Source organism: Melospiza georgiana, chromosome 4 (assembly GCF_028018845.1).
Source record: "Melospiza georgiana isolate bMelGeo1 chromosome 4, bMelGeo1.pri, whole genome shotgun sequence".
In the NCBI taxonomy this organism is placed as follows: Eukaryota; Metazoa; Chordata; class Aves; order Passeriformes; family Passerellidae; genus Melospiza; species Melospiza georgiana.
Genome location: NC_080433.1, coordinates 46798206 through 46815953, shown reverse-complemented (window position 1 = coordinate 46815953; position 17748 = coordinate 46798206). Strand labels below are relative to the sequence as shown.

General features: G+C 41.7%; 1 protein-coding gene across 1 annotated transcript; it reads left to right on the top strand.

Moving 5' to 3' along the window:
- The first annotated feature begins 174 nt into the window (after positions 1 to 174).
- Positions 175 to 6373, top strand: SLC35E3 (solute carrier family 35 member E3). The gene is made up of 5 exons (XM_058023450.1): positions 175 to 595; positions 683 to 793; positions 2317 to 2475; positions 3402 to 3484; positions 3887 to 6373. Exons 1-5 carry the CDS (start codon positions 206 to 208, stop codon positions 4071 to 4073), a joined length of 930 nt encoding a protein of 309 aa, XP_057879433.1. The 5' UTR covers positions 175 to 205; the 3' UTR covers positions 4074 to 6373.
- Positions 6374 to 17748: the final 11375 nt, after the last annotated feature.

Genomic DNA, 17748 nt, shown 5'->3' with positions numbered 1-17748 from the left:
CTGTGGGGGCGCACCCACACTCACACGCACACACACACGCAGGGCCGCCCCTGCCGCCCGGGCCGGGCGGGCGGAGCCGTTCGCAGCGGGCGGGGCCACCGGAAGGCGCGAGCCCACGTGTCCCGGCGGGCGGGCGGAGCGGAGCGGGCGGGCAGGCGGCGGCGGGCCCGGCCGGTGCGCGGGCGGCCGCCGGGCTGCCTCAGCCATGGGCTGGCTGCCGGCGCAGGGCCGGCTGGCGGCGGGGCTGCTGGTCAATCTGGCCGCCTCCATCTGCATCGTCTTCCTGAACAAATGGCTGTACGTGCGGCTGGGCTTCCCCAACCTCAGCCTCACCCTGGTGCACTTCGCCATCACCTGGCTCGGCCTCTACCTGTGCCAGGCGCTCGGCGCCTTCTCCCCCAAGAGCCTCCAGCCCGCGCAGGTGCTGCCGCTGGCCCTCAGCTTCTGCGGCTTCGTCGTCTTCACCAACCTCTCCCTGCAGAGCAACACCATCGGTACCTACCAGCTGGCCAAGGCCATGACCACGCCGGTCATCGTGGTCATCCAGAGCGTGGCTTACGGCAAGACTTTCCCTCTGCGGATCAAGCTGACCCTGGTGAGGAGGCGGCGGGGCCCAGGGGAGTGGGGAGGGGCAGCGCTGAGGGCGACGACCCCGCCTAAAACCGCCGTGTCCCCTCCACAGGTCCCCATCACGCTGGGTGTTTTCCTCAACTCCTACTACGACGTGAAGTTCAATGTTCTGGGGATGGCGTTCGCCACCCTGGGCGTGCTGGTGACCTCGCTGTACCAAGTGGTGGGTAACGGCGGCCGCGGGAGCCTGCGGGGGCTGGGCTCCCTTGGGATGCCGCCCCTCGCTTCGGTAGCCTTTAAGTAGCACCCAGCCCCGCAGGAAACCTTCCCTGCTCCGTTATTTCTTTTTTATAACCCCCACCAAATTATGATAGTGCACCATAACTCCTGATAAATTAGGAGACAAACTCCTGATCGTCCTTGCTGCTAAAAATTGGGGTGTCATCTTTAACGTGAGCGTTATTTTCAAGGGGCGAAGATTGCTTTAGCGGTAAAACTCCTTTTTTTCTAGAGGGAACAGATGTTCTCCTTGCTGAAGCAAGTGCCTTGCGTTTGAGCTTTTTCCCTAGAAAGGATGTTTTCCAGTCCTTCAATCCCATGGTTTGTCCGTGAGCTATTTGCATTTTATCAGTATCCTTCTTCAGTTTCAACTATATACATTCTAAAGTGTTTTTGTAGAGGATGGATTAATACATAAACGCACAATACAACCGTCCTGGATAATCATGATTTTAAAAATTGATATGTCCAAGGACTGCCTCAGCCCTTTCTGCTGTAACATTGTGCTAATAGCTCACCCGATTTGCTATTAACCATGACTGTAAGAGCCTCCTAGATTAGAAACTCTTGTCGTGTCAATGTGATAGATTTAAACGTGAATTTCTTTTAGGAGTCATACTGTGCCTCAAAAAAAAAAAAGTGAGGCTCTTTGACTCTTCGTGTGTGTGTAAGATGATAAATAATGGTCTCTTGACCTGTTTTGGGGCAGGAGGAGGAAAGAGGTGCTGCATAATGACATTTAGTGATGATTTGTGTACTGGAGAAATAATGGTACTTGGGTAAAATTATCTAGATTAAAAACTGTGAGCAAGTTTATATGCCAGAATCCATGTTTCCAGTTAATGTGATTTAAGTATTGAATGTCAGTTTTCAGCACAAGAGAAAGATGTGTCTTTTTGGCTGTAACATCTGTCTTCATGGCCATAGATAAGTAATATTTCTGTAAGCATGCAACCTTAAAAATTGAATTGCGAGTCAAGTATAATCAATATTGAAATGAAATCTGTTAAATCTGGATAAACTGACAAAAGACAAATGTGTACTGGTTTTGTTAGCTTGTATGTACAGGAAAATGAGGAAGACAGGAGCAGAATCCAGTGCCTGCTTAGGAAAGGATACTCAGGTCCAACACAGGCAGGATCTGGAATTTATAAAATAAAGGGGAGCTGCTATTTTCTTCCCAGCTCTTCAATCTACTTGTTTTTTGTCAAGTATGGTAATTTACCCCCAGGCTATGTGTAAAGGAAAGTTGAGGCACTCTTTTCACTGCCCCTGCATACAGTTTTCTCATGGCCTTTTCACTTGAAAGAGACAAACACTGAGGCAAAGGTGAGGCTCAACAGCCTGTTTAAGTAGTATTGTCCACGTGAGACTGCCTCTGTGTTAGTGGCCAGTTTGCTTTTGCTCAGGTTTTTCAGTTTATGGGGTTTTTTTCTCATATTTAACAGCTTTCTCTTTTGGTTTTAGTGGGTAGGTGCTAAGCAGCACGAGTTGCAGGTAAACTCTATGCAGCTGCTGTACTATCAGGCACCGATGTCCTCAGCCATGTTGTTGTTCATCATACCCTTCTTCGAGCCAGTCTTTGGAGAGGGGGGAATATTTGGGCCCTGGACACTTTCTGCTGTGGTAAGGCTTTTGTTGACTTTATTTAAATAATTATCACTGATATAGTTAAATTTGATAGTGAGATCTGTTTCTTTGTGGAACAGAAAGATTTTTGTCCAGCTGTTGTCCATGGTGAGATGAGAGGGACATGTGCAGGACAAAAAGCCCCTTGCTGAGTCTGCCCTGCTTCCTCTGAGAGGAGCGAGTCTGACAATTGATTTATCTCCTTATTCTTGTTTCTATTTAGAGGGCATCTGAATAACAGGAAAATCTATCAAAATCCAGAAGCTTCCCCTAGTGTATGAAGTGCTCTATGTCTATCTCTCACTGTCCACTCAGAGAAGGACACTCTCAACTTCTCTTCTGTGGAAGGATGCCAACATTGATTGTTCTCTAGAATTAGTAGTTTATTTTCACCAAGGAGACTATAGTTTCTCTCAATATCCTTCTGTCCAAAAAAGAGCCAGTGACATATTCTTACTACTGCTGATTGTGCCCCTCAGTGATGGGTCATCTCTTGTAGCATTGTATTTTATGAATGGGATAGCAAGTATTCACAGTAATAAAATCAGATATTTTACTAAAATAGTTTTTGTTGTGACCATAAATTGGACTTTATCTCAAAGTTAAAGTATACAACCTCTATGTGAATGAGTATCCAGATTTTCCAAATCACTCTTAAATGTTCACCAAGAGTAAAGGAGAAAAGGCCTGTGGCTCTGTCAGTGTATATTTATGGATGTCATAAATATACATGTTACTGAGCTGCTTATACACCTCACCAGTGTCTGTACTGGTTTGAAACTGTTTCTATTTTTGTTCTCCATATGTTTTTCTTGCCTGATATTTTGCATTTGAAAGTAAATGAAACTGAATAAATAACCTGGAATGTATCTACAAACTGCCAAAAGCAAGTCAGATTACTGACTGTGTCCATTAATCCACAGATAATGGTACTGCTGTCTGGAATAATAGCCTTTATGGTAAACTTGTCCATTTACTGGATCATTGGAAATACGTCACCTGTCACGTATCCTTTGTAACACTGGTGGTTTCTCCTGTTTCCAGATTAATTATGTTGGAATTCATTTGGGCTGATTAATGTGGGAAAATTGCTTGATAACCTTCCTGGTTTGGGATTTGTATAGGTAATGGTTCATTCGCTGGCCTTCATACCTGCAAGGAATATTAACTCACACTTTGGCTGCCTTGGGGAAGTGTTGGCATGTCCATCAGACTGCAGTGAAAAGGGGTGAAAGCCTTTAGGTGGGGGTAAATACAGCCACAGAGATCTGTATGAGAAAACTGTATTGAGTTGAGTCAACACAGTGTGTACCATTGCATGCTTTGAGTGGAACTAATGAAAATTCCAAGGGTTTCTTTTTACAAAAAATAATACTGCTATTGGCTATTATCCTTAACAGATGTCTAGGTATAACATGTTTGGACATTTCAAGTTCTGCATCACCCTCCTGGGAGGGTGCCTCTTATTTAAGGATCCATTGTCTGTTAACCAAGGCCTTGGGATTCTGTGCACACTGTTTGGCATTTTAGCCTACACCCACTTCAAGCTTAGTGAGCAGGAAAGCAATAAGAGTAAATTGGCCCAGCGTCCATAGAGCAAGAGTTTCTGAAGACTGTTGTGAAGGAAAACAAGTATTTAAATATGCATTGATTTTAGAATGCACAAAATTGCCTCATCCACTTAGATCTATGGTTTTAGTTTAAGTGCCAGGATTCTTATTCTGTAACTAAACCAAGCAAACTGAAGGATGTAAAATTCTGGGGTTTTGCCATCTCAGTCTGTCCTATCATTTTCATTAAATTAAAACACTAACTTGAAAGAGAAAAAGGCACACTTCAAATTGCTGTGGAAATTGTATTGAAGTAATTATATTTTTTGCATACCAAATGAGATCATGATGGCTACAGTTATAGTACAGAGAGAAAGAAAAAGAATCCTTTCTCTGTGATCAAGCCAGTATTGCCATTGTGAAGAAATTTGGAGACACTTTTATGCAGATGTTCTGGTGTGTCGTGATGCTTCCTCATTTTTGTCCAATGAACAATGAAGAGGGAGACATACTTTGTCCAATCATTTTAAAAAAAAGGCTGCCAGACTCATTCCTATTTCTTGTATTTGCTTTCTTATGTATTGCTTCAACACAGGGGTAGATTTGTAGTTGAAGAAAGTAGATAAAATTACAGGTGAAGAGAAAAACAGAAAACTTGAAGCCACAGGCCAAGGTGTGGCAAAGTAGGAAATTGGATCTAAACAGTTCATCTTAATTTTTTCTTCTAATTTGTCAGGACATTCATGAAGTAATTGACGTTTTGAAACTGTTGTTACTGCTTTATCATTTTCTCTGTGCCAAAACCAAGACTTTACACAAGATCTTGTAAATACTACCTGTGAGCCCAATAAAATCTCTGGTTTTGTGGTAGTAACCAAATGTTTTGCAGCCCTTGCACACAGACACCCATGCTAAAAAATATTTTTGAGAAGGCTTTGGAAAGGTCTTTAATGGGTGTGAAGGTTGCCCAGTTCTCTGTCTTGCCTTCAGCACCACCTCCCTTGCTCCCACGCCTTTCCCCCAGAGTTACCTTGGGTGGGATCTGCAGGTTTGTCATGGTCTGGGGAGAGGCCCAGGGGCTGGCTGGACAATGCTGGGTGTGAGGCAGCATTTCCTCAACAGACAGTCCAGGGAAATGTATCCGAATGACTGAAGAGTGCAAGGTGGGACCTGCTGCTCTAATTAAAAAATGCTTTGAAATTTTTTTCTTGACAGTATCAGGCACTTGTTTTGACAACGTGGATGGAAGAAGTTCAGTGCTGTTCTGGTTAAAAAAAGGAAAGAAAAAATAGCTGCTTTCTGTAAATCCAGTGAGAACATATGCTCACTAGATTTGCAGGGTTAGAATTTAATTGCAGTATCTTAATCCTTACATGTTGGGGTTTGTTTAGTCTTCATCTACCTCTGTCAGATTTAAAGAGGGCAATTGTGTGGACAAAACCAAGTATTTAAATTGTGCAGCCACTGACAGAAATAATATTTAGTTCCTCTAAGTTTTTTACAATAGAGGCAAGAAGTCTTTGCATTGGAAACAATGCAACCTTTCTCAAGCTTGTTTATTTATTCTGTTACAGAGTTCTTGATTTAAGAAAAAGTTATTCCTCTGTGTAATCTAAGTTTATACAGTAATACTCTATATCATTTCAGAGCTACAAATACCTGAAAAATTTTACATCTTTATCAGCTGTTTCTTGGACATTGTACTGGTCCAAGAATAATTTTTTAAGTACAGTTTTGTAGATCTGTATAATTAGTTTAAAAATACAGCCTGGGCTACTGAAAGATGTGTTCAGATGGTCAAGCTCTGGATGCATATCCTTCAGTATGTACACTGAGAAAGCCATTTCCATTAATTTGTGCTGTGCACAAGTTCTTTTGAGATGCAGATGGACTGCAGAGAAACAGCTAGGAAACAACTGAATGACATGCCTGTATGACAAAAATATTTGAGATGAGATGGATGTAAATATATATATATGAAGTAGTAGACTGAACTAAACAACCATGCCTGGAAATACAAAAGACTCCGTAAGGAGAGGAGCAGATCTGCAAGAGAAAGTTAAGATCATCATTTAAAAAGTATATTATAAATATAATCTGGTGCTGAAAGGTGTGTGTGTGTATGAGTCACTTAAGTGATGTGATATTTTTTTCATGCATTCAAGAACTCTCTTTTGAGATTTACTTCTTGTATCTAATAAATAAAATATCTTGAACTTTGTCATTTGTTTCAAAATATTAAATCCAGGATGCTTGTGTAATTGTGGGATAAATAGATCTTTGTATGTATTGTTTCTTTGGATACCATGTGTAGGGTGGGAATAAATTTTTAATCATTTGTCTGATTCCTGCTTATTGCAGAAGAGAGGAGTTCTTGTCTTTTTTCATCTTCTGTTGGAATTACATAACTTTGGGGGGTCTAGATGTGTATAAGACAAAATAGTACCACATGGATTTCTGGCCACATGAATACAGCAGGGAGTTTGAACTTTTTAGACTCATGGCACAAATGAGGAAAACGAAGTCCTGAGGTAAAACTGGAGTCTTACAAAAATTACTGATACTTACTTTTTTACTCTGATTTTCACTACATCCCTTGAATGTGTTTTCCTGCTAACTATGTGTGTTTCAATCAGTTTTGGCTTTTCTAAAAGAAATCAGAGACTTGCCATCTTCAGCAATGTGTAGTCATCTCCCTGTGTGAGTTGTTGCAACTGAGGCTGTACCATACTTGCCCTAGTGTTTGCTTTCTGCTTTTCATTTTACTTTGTAGTCATACTTTATATGATTAAACTGTGGTAACAGGGTAGGCTTTGGTCCTTTCCTGCAATGCCATGCTTTGCTGCTATACTAGCATTCTTTACTTTATAAAGCTACCATTGATGTAGTTCAAATGGAACTGAAGATACCAAGATGGCATTTAAAAATGAGAGCAATGATTCTGGTTAAAATGTGGGTGACTGGTGGCAAGTTATCTAGACTTGTCTCCAAAAACACTTTAGGCCAACATCCACAAGGTTTCCCCATTTTCCCCAAAGCAGTAGGAAGTATGTCTTCATTTAAGAGATACTCAGAGTAAAGCTTTGTGTTGCCTTTAACTTTGGTAACTTGGCTCTTGTTTGACAGCTTTTGCATGGGGTTTTGTACAACTTGCTAAGTTCTCTCAGGCTCTGGGGCAGAGTGCCAGAGGAGTTTTCCTCTAGATGGGTGAATGGCTACTCTCTCAGGCTTGAGGTTGAAGGAGTGTGGTTTGCTGCTGTTACATGTATGAAAAGGAGGTTTGTCTTGCAGGAAGTCCACAGCGCTCAGGACAGAACTGCAATTCAGCAGGACTGTATCCTCTCTCTGTCTCATTTCATGAAATGAATGCCCAGCAATGGCCTGGGACTAAAGCAACATTAAAACTTTGTATAGGTTAACCTAAAAAAAGACAGTATTTTATTAAACTTTAAAAATATATTAAGATAAATATTAAGGTAAAATCTCATTTTTATAATGTTTTCTTATATAATGAGTTTCAAAAGAGTGGTTTTTAACATTTTGGAGTTGAGCTAATGTCTAACCCATATCTAGTTTGTCAGATTTGCATAATGTATCCAAAATGCTGGATTTGATAGCTGGCTGTACACCTTGGTACAGTTGGGTTGCTGAGGAGAGGCCTGCCCTTGAACAGTACAGGACACTGCCACACTGTTCAGGTGTTGGGCAGGCACTAAGAACATCTGGCCTGAAATTCGCCAGTGTACTTGGGAAAGGAAGAGGACTCACTGATTGGTGAGAGCTTTTTAATGTCTCCTTTTTATGTTTGTGCTTTTGACAATAGGCTTGCAGGTTAAGGTAATTTGGGGAGCAGGACTTACTTCCTCCTATCACCTTTCATACTAAGATTTTTCTTACAAGATGTCAGTTTTGCATCCAGTTAAATAGTTATGTCTTACCTAGATTATGAAAGAATCAGAGTTTGGATTAAAGACTTGCAGGTGTTTGTGTTGTGAGTTTTTTCCCTCTTCAAATTTTATTTTAGGCTTTCAAAACTCAAATTCCCTGTTTAATGAGAAAACAAAAAGGAAAATTATTTTAATAAATTAAAGGCTGTTGTGTATATATAATGGAAATATGTTTTGCAAAAGAATTTCACTCTTCTAATTTTGAAGATGCAGTTCTTTGTTTTTCTACTGTTACAATCAAGCAGCCAAAAAGAAGCATTAAGAATGGCTTTTCTGCTTCATACAAATTCAGTTTCTTCTGCAGGTGCTCTCCCTCTGATCACAGTGTCAGCCTTCTGATTGACGGCTCAGTTGTTGCAAAGATGATTGGGATGTCAGCTGCAGAGGGTTAAGAATACAAAGGAAAAAACTCTCAGCAGGAGCTGATATAATCTTGGGTGATGAGAAATTCTGCTGTAAGACATAGAGACATCTCACCAAACAGGCCTGTGCTAAGCAGCAGGGAGAGGTGCGGGTTCATCTCCAAGCAGGTATTGCAGAGAATGCAAGATGTTAATTTCTTGTATTCTTACTGTGTTGTAGTAGTTGATAAATTTAGTATAAATTAGTTTTTAATAATGTAAAATTTAAAATATCAGTGCCTTAAAAACAAAAAAGGTAGATTCAGAGAGTATAAGATCTTTGCCAAGCTTGTTCCACAGCAGTGATTAACCTTCCTTGAGAGAAGGGACGTATTGTTGTTTCTCCCCTGCTCCAATGATGCTGGGCTTGCTGAAGGAGGGTTTGTGTTCCTGAAAGCTGCTCTGCTTTTTTTCAGCTGTATCAGCTGGTCCAATGAAAACATATCACCTCTCCCTGTAGGGCTTGTCTCACTGAAGCTGCTGTTTCTGCTTACATCCAGCTGACGTGGATCGTTCTCCTGTCTTCCTTCTGTGTGTAAAACGACCTGAAAGGTCTAATGGACCTAACGATTCTGCTCTGTGATTCTGTGGCCCTGGGGAGTGGAACATACTCCATTGCCTTGTGTAGCTGCAGTGTCCAGTCAGCAGCAGGGAATCCAGCCCGAGGGGTTATAGTTACAATCTACAGTGCAAGGACTAAAGAAGGAAGAAATTGATCCCTTCTCATTGTTATAGTTGCCACGCAGTTTCTAATATTTTCCAGTTTTAATCTTTGTAATTTCCCTTTAGTAGGTGCATAAGTAAACTCCCTTTACTGCTCCAGTCTGTCCTTTCTATATAGTTATGATACAGTTTATGGAATTCTGGAATTGAGACAGAAACTGTATCATTGCTCACATAAATACATTGATCTCCCCCACTATTGCTGATTTTTTACATCGGGGCCCTTGTCTGCCTTCCAATCCAGAAAAGCTTATTTGCCTAAAATACAGGAGCAGTCAGGTTAACCTGAATTAAGAGGTAATTAGTCAGCTCAGGAGTTGCACGTGCCTTCCCAGCTGCACTTGCTCAGTATCAAACGGGCGCAATGTGCTGCCTTTATAATGGATAGGCAGGAACAGACAAGGGCAGATTAAACAAAATGTAATTAAAGTAAATTACATATTTAGAAGCAAGTAGGGGGAACAATCCAAAGGCTGCTTGGAGGATTGGCATTGCAAAGATGTTTTCTGATCTCTGGCTTCACTGGAACATGAATACAAGCCATTCATCTGAAGGTATGTGGTTATATTCAAGGAGTTCCAAGAAGTCCAGCGCGGTTGTGTGGGTAACGCGCACAGGCAGGATGCACATGCAGGCTAAGCAGTGTGTCTGCAGAAAAGAGCAGGATTATTTTTAGAACCATAGATGGCTGTGTCTCATCCAGGAAGTGCAGGGAGGAGATCTGGTTGAAGCAGAGCATAAGAATGTAATTTTTAATTACCTTGGCACAAAAAAAATGTTGTGTTTTATTTTCTTACTAAGCAAAGACTGAGAAGCAAACTCATTTAAAGGAGCTGTGTTTTGAAGAACATGGAAAAATCATAGATATTGAGATCATAGAATAGAAGTGGTTGTGATTAAAGGAAAAAAAAAAAAGTGAGACAATGGATTAAGAAACAACTGAGTAAACAGCAAATACACATCCAGGCAGGTTTTTAAATATAAGGTCTAAGTTTAGATGCTTAACTCCACAATTAGTCAGCTCAATAACAGGGCCAGAGTTGTCAGTGTGAACTTCTTCCCTTTCAAGAGAACTTGATAGAGAATGGCATTCGCTCAGCACTTCCAGAAAGGAAGCTGCATAGTTGTCAAGTTTGACATTTTTTTTTTGTCTCCAGCTAAATTTGGTATCCTACTCAACCAAGAAACTGAGTCCTTGTTCTGTTTCCTTACTCTGCTCACAATGTTTTTAATCCTCCTTACTCTCCGGGGAAAAGAAACTGTGCACTTTATTTTCTAACTAGAGTGACTGAATGGGTTTTGTTTTGCAATACACCAAGTTGTGTATTAAAACTTGGATTAAGATCTTCTTAATCAAGCTTCTGTCTTTAAGCTGAATGGAAAAAGTCTCTCCAGCTCCTATTATGCAGCATCAACTGTTGTGAAATACATGCTTCTCTCCAGAGAGTCCAAAGCAATATTAAGGTCTGGCATCCAAAGTGGTTTACTTGTTAAGTGCATCTCTTGTGGTGGTTAGTCAGAAATTCATTTCCTATTTGTTAATCCAGTTGAGAGCAGAAACTGACAGTGGTGATCATACGCCCTCCAGGAAATTATGATACATTTCTGAAAACACAATCTTGCTTTTCTGACTGTTAAGGTGGTCCTTCTGATCAGGATTAACAACGTACCAATGTTTTTCAGCTAGTATCATTCCCCAGAGATGCAGTAGATTTTTTTTCTCAAAGTCTAAACAAAACTTTTCTACAAAGCATTTTCCAGTTCATTAATAACTTTTTCTCTATTGGGATAGACATGTAAACCTTCATTCTATACCCCTGAACCTACAGTCTCAAAGAGTTCCAGCTGACAGCAGCGTGAATGGACACGTGGGAGGTTGGCACTGAGCTGGGGTTGCTGAGCACCTGCACCAAGTTAGTTTTACAGAAACAGATGCAAGTTTACAGAACCATACCATCCAGTACTTGGATGTCATTCAAACCTCATTTTGGATGCTGAAGACAGGAATGTAAATTCAGAAACTTAAGAGAAATTAGCAGATGTAGTTGAAGACACACTCCTAGCACACATTATATGAGATGGCAGCATCAGTGGAACATTGTGTTCCTGCTTAAGGGCACGTGTCTCCCCTGGACCCAGCTTGGGCTTTTGCTTCTGCCCCTTGTTCTGTCTGAACTGGGAGGATTATATGGCCCTCTGCTAGGCAGAATGGCCACGACTGGCTATTCTGAGAGCCTTCCTGTGCGGGCAGGCGAGTTTCCGTGCAGGGAGAAGGGGGAAGAGTGACCCCACACGGCTGGAAACAGGATTGAGGGAAGCGGGGCGGGAGGCGCCTCGTTCCACAGTCCGGATGGAACGTCCGGCCTCACAAGACAGGTTTTGAAGGAGGAAGTGTCACACACAAACGGAATGGTGAGAAAATACTCTTTTGCATGTACAGCTACCAGCTTCTCAGACGGGAGCCCTCAAAGAGGTTCTTAAGCACTCAACATATTTATGAGCCTTTAAGTGGCCTTGAAGTCTGGGAGACAGGCTCTGCTCCGAGCCTCAGTAGTTTGCTTCCAGGCTCTGCAGCCTCCTATGGACTGGCAGTTCTCTATTCCCCTTGTCCCCCGTATCTTTGCAATGTAAATTGGATGTTGATCCTGTTTTTCAGTGTGCTTTATTTAGCTGAACCAGTCTGTGCTACATCATCTGTTTGTGTTTCTTGGATAGCTTATAGTAATTCACTGAATGTTACACAAATCACAAATCACTGGGATATTACTTATAAAGGCTGGTTAATTTTCTGATCAGTTTACTTGTCTCTAAGCAAGCCAGGATTTAAATGCCTTCAAGTTAAGTATTCTCAGCATTTTCATTGAGTGTAAAATACAATAAGCAAGTCCGCTCATCTTCAGAGCTTCCTTTTAAAAATTAATGCAAATCAGGGTATGCAAAGATGTCTGAGGAAATTATTTTATGACGTGATGTCCTTATTGTCTAATGAGATTTAAATTTGGGGTGGTAGAAATGACTGAGATTAAGAAAAACTTACTTTGCTGCAAAAGGGGTTTGGCAGGATTGCATTGTAGTAGAAGCCAGAGACATTGGGATGTAAAGAGGGATTGTTTGCATTGGAAACTGGAACCACAATCTAGTAAAAATGGACAGCTGATATGCATATATAAAACATAGATAAAACAATACTTAAGTTTTCTTAGTTTTAGCCCAGTCATCGTTTTAGTGTTGAATAAAATAATTTTATGGCTGCATGAAGCGGAAGGACTCAGTCTGTGTACGAAGGTTGCCGGTGGTGTGTACCAGTACTGCTCCCCAGCTACTTCAGGCTTCTGTTTTTCCAGAGCCGATTGTCCTTTTCCTGTCTGTGTCAGCAAAGAGGAATGTGTGCCCATGCCGTGGTCTCCCTTGGATACAATCCTTGGGGTATCAGTTCAACATGCCAGAGTGAGAACTGAGATATGGGTAGTGATCCTGTCACTGAGACTGCGGGGAAAAACAGAAACTCTCCAACATCTCTGCACTGTTAGAGAATCAAGGTAGTACTTTATTCTGGCCAGGATGTCATTTCGGCCAGGATGTGCAATAGAAATTATTTCATCCCACATACTTGGGTCGTGCAGTGAAAATCATTCCATCACAAATGGTTTTTCACCACACATTTCACATATTTATACAGACTAATCCCAAAGAAATTCACGTTCATTGGTCTTAAATTACACAAGTCTTAGTATTCTGTTTCCTGTTACTTATTTATCCCTTTGTCTTCGATGCTAATTTGGTCCTCATTCTTCGTTTCTCTTAGCGATCTTTTCCCTGACCTGGTGTCTCCTATCTCCCGCACCGGGGCGGGTCATGTTGGTTAATGTTCGCTTCTCTCCTGTGCATCTTGTGGCCACTCCCAGTCTGTAGATGTTGAGTTCATCAGACCCACCCGGTGAACGGCATCTTTTGAAGTGAAACTTCAACTCCCCTCCCCCTGGGCAAAGGCGAACAGACTGAAGTTACATTAAAAATGTTAAAGTTGTATCATTTCCAAAAATCCCTCCAACATAAATTGCGTTGCTAAGGCAGTAACTTTTGTCACAAAGTCCCAACAACAGCAGAAGGGGGTGATGTCTTGTATTTTTACATCAGCTTTCACAGAAAGAACAATTTCAGTTTGAAGTACTGAGAAAATGAGTTCTAAAACACAACGGCCTGCAAATTACCATCAGAAGTGCCTTCTTTGGTAGTATCAACACAACTCATCTTGCAAACGTTTCGGCTCCTTTGCAGCACAGGAAAAGCTGGCTTTGGGGAGCTAAAGTAATTACCAGTGATACAACATGCACTCTTTGCTTCTCCCTGAGTAACACCTGAGGGAAACTTCTGGGAATATGGTCACAGTTCTAACTGGTTTATCAACCCAGGTGACTGATACAGGAGATAACATTCAAGGTATGGTTAGATGATAAGGAAAAGACCACTGAGGCTCCCTGCCTTCAGAAGGAGTTATTTCCCATTTCCATCTCCATTTCTCTGTTTCCAGCTGTGTGTCCCTGCTGCTTTCTTTATGATGTCTTATGTGTTCTTGATAAAGCAAGCTGACATACTAGCAGCAAATACAAGTAGATATCCTGCTGTTGAATCAGATAAATCTGTGGTCAAAGGAGCCAAAGCCAGTTCAAAGAAATACTTGGCTAGGAATGCACAGCTCCTGGCAAGGCCATTGTTTCAACCGGGCATTAGATGAGCTTGGGGCATTCTTTTGGTGAGGAATTTGATGAGCCCAGCTGCATCACCAGACACTACAAGGAGGCTGAGGCAATCCAACACCACACTTCTTCCATCAGTTCTCCCCATCAGTTTGCAGCCTTAAGTGAGGAGACAAGGAGGAGAATGGAGCACCTCTGGCAGTGGTGTGCCCTGAAATCAGCCAAGCATAATGTAATCTTCCTCCTCCTAGTAATGCTGATAAAATAGCTGAAGCAGATCCCACCTTTTCCCTGCCTACCTGCCTGCTGCCATTCCAGTGATGTGCTGGGCCAGCTGCTGTGTAGCTGCCTGGGACTGCCTCAGGGAACTTATCTACAGAAAAAAAAAATTGCATTATTTCTTAGGTGTGCTAGGTCACTTTATCCACTGTATACCATGGGTGCACAAATAAAAGGGGCAGCAAGAGGATGGAAAAATGGTTGGGAATGGATGTCTCTGAAATAGCATGCCACCAACACCTTTACAAAGGGATACAGGCTGTCTTCATCATCTTGCCATTAAACACAACCATTTTACTGTGGCTGTACAGCTGAGTAAGCCCCACAACTGCTCTATTTCTTGAGCAGAGCAGATTATGTGGCTGATTAAGGATCAGAGAGATGGTAAGGCAGGCCCAAGTCAAAGATTCCCTGCAGCTCTACATATACACCATCCAATAAGAAAGAGGAAATTAGCTATTGTGATATCCTCTGAATTGAATGAGTTAAAGATCAGGATTGGCAATTACCTGCCAAAAAGGATAGTCTGTATTCCAACAGACTCTCTTCAAAAGATATGGGGGAAAGTGTTTTTGAAATATTTTGAAAATTGAGAAAAACTATTTTGAAAAATTGAGAGTCTTTTTGAAACTGTATTTTGGCATGAAAACCAGATCTGTGCTCTCAGATGTCTCACTGCAGTGCATTTCAGGGTGTGTTTGTGTGAGGTTTGTTTTGCTTATGTGAGCAAACTGTAGCCTGTCCTCTGGCAGCAAAGGCATGAGGCAGTAATACCTTTAAGTCCCACAACAGTGGATTTGAGATTTTCCCTTGTGAGTAGCACTACATGGTATGTTTCTCTCTAGGTGTCCTACCCTTTGGCCTTGGCTCATAGGTGAGCAACATGTGGTTAAGATAAATAAGGTAGGTCAGAAGTCAAAGCCCAGTGCCTGCATATCTCTCCCAGGACACAAACAAATGCAGAAGAAATTTTTAAAGTACAAAGGTGATTTAAACCAAGATGTTAGGGTGGATATTGCAAAACCAGCCGAATGAAGGCATACCAAAAAGTCCATGCACTTGCTTTTTGTGGAGACAAGAGATAACCAAGGTATTAATGCTTCAATGGAACCAAACAAAGCACAGAATAGTATTTTGCATGGCTTCATCACGTGCAGTCAGAGCTTAGTTTGTGTCCTGCTTTTCCAGTGGCATCAATGGGTTTGTGCGACTTCTATGCATTAATTCCAAGAGCCTTTTTTGGGTGCTGTAGATGAAAAAAAACTTTTCTGCAGCAGGGGGCGCAGCCACCAGGGAAACTCCCCTAACAAAGCTCCTGCCGAGGCCGGCGGGGCGGGGGCTCTGAGTCCCAAGGCTCCGAACTGCGGTGGTGGCTGTCAGACCCGCTAATGGAATCAGGGCAGGTAGCAGGAAAAAGAGTTTAGTGGCACACACAACCTTCAAAAATTCATGTACCATTTGGCTCAATACTTCCTTTCTTCAAATATTGCCTTCCTGATAAAGACTCCAGATGTTTATCCTGATCTGTACTGCCCCCTGATACTTAGATTTCAATTGGAAAGGCAGCTGGGATGGGGGCTTTCCCTTAACTTTGCTATTTCATATTTATTTTAAAAAAATTCTGGTAAAAAACCCAAGTCATGGATTTGGCCAAGAACTATCTGCTACTTATTCAAATGTCTTTAGTGCAGATGGCCCCATCACAGTCCTTCTCAGGCTAATGTATGCCACAGACTGGAAAGTGCCACCAGCTGGCTTTCAGTGGAAGTTATGAAAAATTAAAATTCTACAATGAAAGAAGAAAAATAGAGTGTGAAATATATGGATATACTTTTAAGAAGGAGCAAACCCTCTTGCTATATGCTTCTTTATTGATCCAATTCTACAAACATTTTCACATATAACTACCAAAAATCAGGACACAATAAGAGCAACAAACTATTGCAGAATAGTTTGTGAGCTCTTTGTATGAAACTACTTTTTATATCTCTAGAATTTATATTATATATATAAAATATACTGTGGAAATATTAACAAAATCTGAGAAGCAGAAATGACATGGAGGAGAGAAGGATACAGGAATACACAAGTACTGGGAAGAAAACTCTGTTGGAAGTAAAACAGAAAATCAGAGGTGAACATGATAAAAAAGCTCAAGAGAGTGCTGGTCATCCCAAACAGTGTCTGGCACCTGAACTGCAAGATGCCAAAGTTCCCCTTCCTTAGTGTTTCTTACTGCAGATGTGAGAATGTAAAACATGTGTTAGAGCTTTTTCTTTGACCCAGGGGGAAAACATGACATTTTCCCTTGATTTCTGTGACTGTCATGTTCCAGGGCCTTGGAATCCAGCTCAGAACAAGCAGGTAAACCATTATTGCTGTTGCAGTGGAACTGTGCTGCATCTCTGTGGGTCACAAAACTCCTCCCAGGAATGCCCAGTTCTACACCAGTTCTGAGTGCTGTGCTGAGGTTACTATTTATTCTCTTGCTCTAGAGAGACAACTGTTTCTGTTTCTGTTTCGGTGTCATGATGTGCTCCTTGCTTTCATGCTGTTGTTTCATATTTGTGTTTAAACAGGTACTAACTCACAGGCAGGCAACTGTAAACCACTTCTCTCACTTGCCAACAAGTTATTGCATGCCAGCTCCTGGGTGCTGAGGTGACTTGTGATCAGGATCCACCCGAACCAAGAGAGGGCATATGGGCAAAAAAAAAAAAAAAAAAAGACTGGGTAAACAACGCGGTTTCTCAGAAAGATGACTTAGCAAGAATGAGGGGGATATTTAATCTCAAGGAAACTCTCCACAGCAAATCTACTTTCAAAGCAGGCTTCAGAATATACATCCAAGGTTGATAACTTAGCCCTGTTTGTGATGGCAATGAACTAGTGGAGGGAAACTACTCAAATTAGCATTGAGGGTTTCAGGCCAGGCTATGATACTAATGCCTCTAGTAAGTGTTCCAAACTACTTGTCTAGCTACTTGCACTGTTCTTTACCTGCATGTGCTACAAGTGTATGCTAAAAATGCTACTGAAGAAGTTGTGCTCTCAAACATAGAGAGCCAGCAGAAAGGTGACTGTAATTCATCAGTAAATCAATTGTATTAGGAAAGGAAAAGGGCTGAGGTTTTGTCAGGAATGGATGGTTCGTCCTGTGTCAAGTAAAATCATACACCAGTCAGTAAGACTGCATCAACCAAACATTAAATTGTGGAGTGGACCAGAAGTAGGTCTGCAAGGAAGGTTGTTATAGATGCTGTAACCCAAAGCAAAGCATATATTACTTGTATAACAGGCAGCTAGAAAGCAAGAATGGAGCATGCAGAGGAGATGTGGGCAGCTGGGTCAGCAAGACTGGGACAATTCTGGGAGATAAATGATCAGGTACATAGAATGGGTCTCAGTTAGAAGCTGGTTGTGTAATAAAATCCCTTCTGGGTTTTGTTGTTAGAAACAAACAGTTCAACTAACAGCCAGACATTTAATTTTTTGTCTTTTCTTCCTCTAACCTGCAGCCTGACCTGAATAGTACTTCAGGCCTGACCTGATCATCAGCTGTAGTTCTCTCCAGGCATAGCATTCCAAACAGACTGGATTTAGATTGCATGCTGTGTTTGCTCTCAGCTTCTCTGGATCTAGATTGTCCCTGAATACATTTCAGTTTCAGAGT

Excerpts from the sequence above, each read along its gene's own strand:
- SLC35E3 (XM_058023450.1), top strand. The coding sequence starts at position 206 with ATGGGCTGGCTGCCGGCGCAGGGCCGGCTGGCGGCGGGGCTGCTGGTC. Across the intron at positions 2,476-3,401 it reads CCTGGACACTTTCTGCTGTG|ATAATGGTACTGCTGTCTGG; the intron begins GTAAGGCTTTTG and ends ATTAATCCACAG. Across the intron at positions 3,485-3,886 it reads GGAAATACGTCACCTGTCAC|GTATAACATGTTTGGACATT; the intron begins GTATCCTTTGTA and ends ACAGATGTCTAG.